This window comes from Mustelus asterias, chromosome 15 (genome assembly GCF_964213995.1).
Source record: "Mustelus asterias chromosome 15, sMusAst1.hap1.1, whole genome shotgun sequence".
NCBI classification, from domain to species: Eukaryota; Metazoa; Chordata; class Chondrichthyes; order Carcharhiniformes; family Triakidae; genus Mustelus; species Mustelus asterias.
This window is the reverse complement of record NC_135815.1, coordinates 199,047-206,604: the sequence shown is the minus strand read 5'-3', so window position 1 is coordinate 206,604 and position 7,558 is coordinate 199,047. Positions and strand designations below refer to the sequence as shown.

General features: G+C 45.9%; 1 protein-coding gene across 3 annotated transcripts in view; it reads right to left on the bottom strand.

The window, feature by feature from the left end:
* Positions 1–580: 580 nt before the first annotated feature.
* Positions 581–7,558, bottom strand: part of preb (prolactin regulatory element binding) — a 96,542-nt gene continuing 89,564 nt past the window's right edge. Inside the window, exons 6-8 of one of the 3 annotated variants that reach the window (XM_078229348.1) lie at positions 5,064–5,136; positions 2,905–3,064; positions 581–1,362 (exon numbers count right to left, since the gene is read on the bottom strand). In XM_078229348.1, coding sequence (XP_078085474.1) covers positions 1,268–1,362; positions 2,905–3,064; positions 5,064–5,136 — 328 coding nt within the window. In that variant the 3' untranslated portion in view covers positions 581–1,267. The remainder of the gene's footprint in view (positions 1,363–2,904; positions 3,065–5,063; positions 5,137–7,558) is intronic. The other 2 variants (XM_078229347.1, XM_078229349.1) reach the window with 2 other exon arrangements.

Here is a 7,558-nt window from a genome sequence, read left to right as displayed (position 1 = left end):
CTGGGACAGTGAGGGCGAGAGACTGGGACAGTGAGGGCGAGAGACTGGGACAGTGAGGGCGAGAGACTGGGACAGCGAGGGCGAGAGACTGGGACAGTGAGGGCGAGAGACTGGGACAGCGAGGGCGAGAGACTGGGACAGCGAGAGACTGGGACAGCGAGAGACTGGGACAGTGAGGGCGAGAGACTGGGACAGTGAGGGCGAGAGACTGGGACAGTGAGGGCGAGAGACTGGGACAGTGAGGGCGAGAGACTGGGACAGTGAGGGCGAGAGACTGGGACAGTGAGGGCGAGAGACTGGGACAGTGAGGGCGAGAGACTGGGACAGTGAGGGCGAGAGACTGGGACAGTGAGGGCGAGAGACTGGGACAGCGAGGGCGAGAGACTGGGACAGTGAGGGCGAGAGACTGGGACAGTGAGGGCGAGAGACTGGGACAGTGAGGGCGAGAGACTGGGACAGCGAGGGCGAGAGACTGGGACAGCGAGAGACTGGGACAGCGAGGGCGAGAGACTGGGACAGTGAGGGCGAGAGACTGGGACAGCGAGAGACTGGGACAGCGAGGGCGAGAGACTGGGACAGCGAGAGACTGGGACAGTGAGGGCGAGAGACTGGGACAGCGAGGGCGAGAGACTGGGACAGTGAGGGCGAGAGACTGGGACAGTGAGGGCGAGAGACTGGGACAGTGAGGGCGAGAGACTGGGACAGCGAGGGCGAGAGACTGGGACAGCGAGAGACTGGGACAGCGAGGGCGAGAGACTGGGACAGCGAGGGCGAGAGACTGGGACAGTGAGGGCGAGAGACTGGGACAGTGAGGGCGAGAGACTGGGACAGTGAGGGCGAGAGACTGGGACAGCGAGAGACTGGGACAGCGAGGGCGAGAGACTGGGACAGTGAGGGCGAGAGACTGGGACAGTGAGGGCGAGAGACTGGGACAGCAAGAGCGAGAGACTGGGACAGTGAGGGCGAGAGACTGGGACAGTGAGATCATTTGGGGGAAATGTAGTCAAAGACAATCCAGTTGTAAGTATAGTTATTAAGAACTGGACGGTTCTGATTCTCTGGGGCTGGTGTGAACTGGTCTGTTCAGCTTTTCACATTTCCTTGTTTTGCAGAATTATAAAGTGTGTCTCTGGGCATTCGCTGAAACTATTTCATGGGCAGTTCATATTGAAGCAGACAACAGAGGTTGGTTGTTTGCAGATTACTTTCAGCACAGTGTGGCTTCGATCAGATGTAAACTTTAGCAGCGTCATCCTGAGAATGGACCTTACAGCAGCCCGGGGAACAGATGCTGCAAAAGGACAATTGTGAGCACGATGATCAGTCCACACAGCAGCAAGACCACCCAGATTGGGAACATATCTGTAAATCAAACCATTCTGGTTAATCATCCATCCCATCACAACATGAAGCAATACTTAAACATATTCAAGTAAAATACACCATGACATCTGTCTCCTCATCAGAGAAATGCTTGACACAATGCAAGACGGAGGCCCAGAGTGTGGGACATTAGGGTTAGACTGAACCCTGGGAATTATGACACCTTGCCCGGTGAGGGAGAGACCAGTTCAGGACCACACTCTGCCCCGTGTGTGACCAAGGATCTGGAGCACACCAGCCAGTTTGGGATTGAGCCCTGGGAGGAAGCAGCTGCACGGTGGCACAATGGTTATTGCTGCTGCCTCACGGCACCAGGGACCCAGTCTTAATTCCCGGCTTGGGTCACTGTCTGTGTGGAATCAGCATGTTCTCCCTGTGGTCTGTGTGGGTTTCCTCCGGGTCCGAAAGGTGTGCAGGTTAGGTGCATTGACTGTGCTAAATTCTCCCTCAGTGTACCCGAACAGGCGCCAGAGTGTGGCCTAGGGGATTTTCACAGTAACTTCATTGCAGTGTTAATGTAAGCCTACCTGTGACACTAATAAATAAACCTAAAGAATCCTAGTTTAGAGTAATAAAATATCCTAGAGCCATAGTGCTTTAACCTCAGTCAGACTGGAAATCGGGGACAGCCAGTGGGGGGAGAATCATATAGGACTTAGACAAGGAAAAATTATTTCACTCAAAGAGTTGTGAATCTTTGAAATTCTCTCCTCCAGAAGTTTGTGGATGCTCTATTGGTGAACACATTTAAGGGTGCGAAAGACAGATTTTTTGTCCCTCAGAGAATTAGGGATATGGGGATGGGGCAGGAAAATGGAGTGAAAGTCCAAGATCAGCCATGATGGAATTGAAAGGCAGAAAAGGCTCAATGTTTTACTCCTGGTCCTATTGCTTGTGTTGTCAGAGAGAGTAATCAAGAAAGATTCCATTCTTGTTACCATCCAGTGGAAAGTATGGACACAGCAGATGGGAAAGTTTGATCTTCCCCAATGGTTCAATATTTTGTCAATTCAAGTATTTTGAACGCAAATGTGAGGCACCAATTTGAGCTTTTCTTTAAATTCTTTCATGGGATGTGGGCATTGCTGGAAAGACCAGCATCGATTTTCCATCCCTAGTTGCCCTTAAACTGAGTGTCACGCTTGGCCATTTCAGGGAAGCAGTTAAGAATTAATTACATTGCTGTGGGTCTGGAGTCACATGTAGGCCACGCCAGAAAGATTTCCTTCCCTAAAGGGGCATTAGCAAATCAGATTGGCTTTCACAACAACTAACGATGGTCATTATGATCAGCATTACTGAGACTAGCTTTATATTCCCTAATTATTAATTTTATTTTCAAATTCCATCAGCTGCCCTGTCCAGAGAGCTGGGCCTCTGGATTATTGGTCCAGGGACATTGCCATCTTGCCACTGCTCCACTATAAGTAAAGACCAGTCAACTGAGGGGCAGTAGTCAGCGCCAGCCAGTTCCCAAGGCAGAAGCAACAGAACTGGAGAGAGAATAAATCTTTGACTTACGCCTGCTTGGCACCAGATGTAGTTTACACCGACTGTCTACTGCTACACTCAACAATGCTGCCTCATTTTCTCCTGTCATCTCCTTCGTTGGACCCTCATCAGGTAGAAAGGCCAAGTCTGTCACCACAATCCCGTGAGTCTCCTTCACATAGTAAACTTGCTGTCAAGAAAGACAAAAGGGAACATGTAATTTTGATTTTCTTTACTGACATCTTCCTTTTTTCGCCAATCAACTGAAATCTGTGCCCTCTGGTTACAAATCAGGCCTTTATCAATCGAGGGATTGAGTTTAGGAGTCCGGGGATAATGATGCAGCTATATAAGACCCTCGTCAGACCCCACTTGGAGTACTGTGCTCAGTTCTGGTCGCCTCATTACAGGAAGGATGTGGAAAAGATTGAAAGGGTGCAGAGGAGATTTACAAGGATGTTGCCTGGATTGAGTGGCATGCCTTATGAGGATAGGCTGAGGGAGCTCGGTCTTTTCTCCTTGGAGAGACGAAGGATGAGAGGAGACCTAATAGAGGTGTATAAGATGTTGAGAGGCATAGATCGGGTGGAGTCTCGGAGGCTTTTTCCCAGGGTGGAAATGTCTGCTACGAGAGGACACAGGTTTAAGATGCTGGGGGGTAGGTACAGGGGAAATGTTTGGGGGAAGTTTTTCACACAGAGGGTGGTGGGCGAGTGGAATCGGCTGCCGTCAGTGGTGGTGGAGGCAAACTCAATAGGGTCTTTTAAGAGACTCCTGGATGAGTTCATGGGACTTAATAGGATGGAGGGTTATAGGTAGGCCTAAAAGGTAGGGATATGTTCGGCACAACTTGTGGGGCCGAAGGGCCTGTTTTGTACTGTAGTTTTCTATGTTTCTATGTAAATCCTTCTGCCAACAATAGTTTCTCCTTATTTACTCCATCATCCATCAACAGAATCTCCTCTAAGATGGGCAATCCCAGTTTCTCCAAACACTGAAGAACCTCATGGCTGGCACCAATTCAGAGACATTTCAGTGTGCATGTTCCAACAGGAGTTAGTGCACTAGTAAATCTCTACTGTACCATCTCCAAGGTTTTGACATCCTTTCTAAAGATGGTGCCCAGAACTACATCTGAAAAATGGTACAGTTAAACCTGTATCAAACCGTTATGTGTTGTAAAGTAATGCATCTGTGTGATTAGCCACATGACATGCTATGACATCACCAGAGGCATTCGCAGGTTTTTATCTCTCTTCCACGTTGGACCTCAATCTGGTCTACAAAATATCTGATGAGAATGAAAATTTCCAAGATGATACTGGACTAGGAAAGATCCAAGAACTGAAACTAGGTGTCCCATCCATGAAAGGGGATACCCAAAGTTTTAGGCTTATCCTGAATCTACATGGGATTGCAGGTAATGTCTCGAGATGGACAGAAAGCTGGTTAGCAGACAGGAAGGAAAGAGTTGGCATAAATGGGTCTTTTTCTGATTGGCAGTCAGTGACTAGTGGGGTACCACAAGGATCTGTGCTAGAACCCCAACTGTTCACATTATATATTAATGATATGGAAGAGGGAACTGAATGTATTATCCCCAAATTTGCAGATGACACAAAGCTGGGTGGGAGGGTGAGCTGTGAGGAGGATGCAGAGATGCTTCAGCGTGATTTGGACAGGCTGAGTGTGTGGGCATGTGCATGGCAGATGCAGTATAATGTGGATAAATGTGAGGTTATCCACTTTGGTAGCAAAAATAGGAAGGCAGATTATTATTTGAATGGGTGTAAATTGAGAGAAGTGGATACTCAGCGAGACCTTGGTGTCCTCGTGCATCAGTCACTGAAAGTAAGCACACAGGTACAGCAGACGGTAAAGAAAGCAAATGATACGTTGGTCTTCAGAGCGAGAAGTTTTTTTTCCTTCGCTGTCACTGGAACACACTTCCTAACAGCGTTGTGGGTGTAACTACACCACATGGACTGTAGCAGTTAAAGGTGACAGACAGAACTACCTTTTTGGGATACTTATAGATGAGAAATAAATGCTGGCCTTGACAGTGAAGCCCACATCTCATGAAGCAATAAAAAATAGAGATACCAACCATCGTACAACGCAGACACTGATAATCACTGACACAGACAACAGAGCAATGCAGAAAGGCAGACCAAAGGTTCTGATGTTACCTGGAGTGAGAATGCAATGTAGATAGCTACAGAGCCAGTCACAGTGCCAAGTCCAATAAAGGTCCCCAAATCACTGTGAAGAGGAAAAGAACAACAACTGTAAGTGGAGAAAACCATACAGTCAGCAAGATGAAGGGGAGAGTAATTGAAATATGTGATAAAAGCAGTAACGAGAAAACCAAAGTAAAAACATTCGGGCAGCAGGTTTGGCGAGAGAAACAGTGTTAATGTTCTGAGTCCAAAATAACTTGGTTATAAACTTAAATAAGAGCAATTATGAGGACATTAAAGCCATGTTGACTAAAGTGAATTGGCAAATTAGGTTAAGGGATAAGTCAATAGAGATGCAAACATTTACAGGGATATTTCAGAATGCACAGAATAAATGCATTCCAACGAGTATGAAATAATCCAAGGGGACCCACCATCCACCGTTAATTAGAAAGGTAAAAGATATTATCAAACTTAAAGAAAAGCATTTAATTGTGCAAAGATAGGTGACAGGTCAGAAGATTGATCAGAATAAGAAATATTAAAGGATGACTAAAAGATTAATAAGGAGAGAAAGATTAGCATATGAGAAAATGCTAGCAAGAAATATGAAAACAGTCTTTTTAAAAAGAAAGGAGTTAAATAAGCATTGGTTTTATAGAAAGTGAGTCTGGAGAAATGATAATAGAAAACAAGGAGGTTGTTTTAAGGAGATTAATTGAACAGGTATTTTACATCAGTCTTCACTGTAGAGGATACAAGTAACATCGCAGAAGTAGCTATAAACCAGGAAATGGAAAGGAGGAGGAACTTAGCAAAATTACAGTCCCAAGAGAAGTGGTAGTGAGTAAATTGTTGGAGCTGCAGGCTGACAAGAGCCCAAGTCTTCCTTCCAGCTCTTGAAGGAGTGTCTAATGAGATAGTCGATGCATTAGTTTTAATTTTCCAAAATTCCCTGGATCCAGGGTAGGTGCCATTAGATTGGAGGATAACAAATATAACTCAATTATTCAAAAAGGGAGGGAGACAAAGTGGAAATTACAGGCCAGTTAGCTTTACATCTGTCATAGGGAGAATGTTAGAAGCTATTATTAAAATGTTACATCAAGGCACTTGGATAAGTTCAAGGTAATCAGGCAAAGCCAACATGGTTTTTCTGTGGTGCAAAAACACGAGGAAAATGGCCCAACCATAGCTAACAAAATAAATTAAGGATAGTATTAGATCCAAATGGGAGTCATACAAAATTTCTAGAAAAAGTAGCAGGTCTGCGGATTGGGAGCAGTTTAGAATTCAGAAGGGGAGGATCAAGAGATTAATTAAGAGGGGAAAATAGAACACAGAACATAGAAAAAATACAGCACAAACAGGCTCTTCGGCCCACAAGTTGTGCCGGTCATGCCCCTACCTACCTAGGCTTATATATAGGCTTACCTATAATCCTCAATCCTATTAAGTCCCATGTACTCATCCAGAAGTCTCTTAAAATACCCTATCGAGTTTGCCTACACCACCACTGATGGCAGCCGATTCCACTCACCCACCACCCAATAAGAGGACAAGAGTAAACGTGCAGGGTTTGTGAATGCACAGAGTATAGTGAATAAGATTGGGGAGTTACAGGTGCAGATTGCATTGTGGAAATCTGATGTTGTGATAACAGAGACCTGGCTCAAGGAAGGGCTGGGTGTTAAATATTCCTGGGTACGAGGTGTTCAGTAAAGATAGGGGAAGGAGGAAAGGCGGAAGGGTGGTAGTATTGATTGAGGAGAGCATTACAGTGCTGGAGAAAGAGGATGTCCAAAAGGGTTCAAGGACAGAATCAATTTGGCTGGAGGTAAGGAACAAAAAAGATGCAATGTCATTGCTTGGTGTAGCCTACCGACCACCAGCTGGTGAGAAGGATGTAGAGGAACAAATCTGCAGGGAAATTACAGAGAGAGGCAAACATTCTCGAGTAGGGTTATAATGGGGGGCTTAAATATAGACTGGGAAAATGATAGTGTTAAGGATGGAGAGGGACACAAGTTCCGAGACTGTGTTCAGGAAAATTTCCTACAGCAGTTTGTGTCCAGTTCAGGCATGCACTGTTGGACTGGGTTCTTGGAAATGAGGTGAGCCAAAAAGACCAAGTGTCAGTGGGGGAACATTTAGGAGAAAGTAATCATTGTATTATAAGCTTTAGGATGATGATAGAAAAGGCAGCGAGTTCCAGATTCCCATCACCCTCTGGGTGAAAATATTTTCCTCAAATTTCCTCTAAATCCCCTGCCCCTTCCCTTAAATTTATGCCCCTGGTATTGACTCCTCTAAGGGGAAAAGTTTATCTCTTTCTATCTTATCTATGACCCTCATAATTTTGCACACCTCAATTGGGTCCCCCCCCTCAGCATTCTCTGCTCTAAGGAACACAACCCCAGCCTAACCAGCCTCTCTTCATAGCTAAAAATTTGCAGCCCAGGCAATATTCTGGTGAATCTCCTCGGCACGCTTTCTTGTGTAAT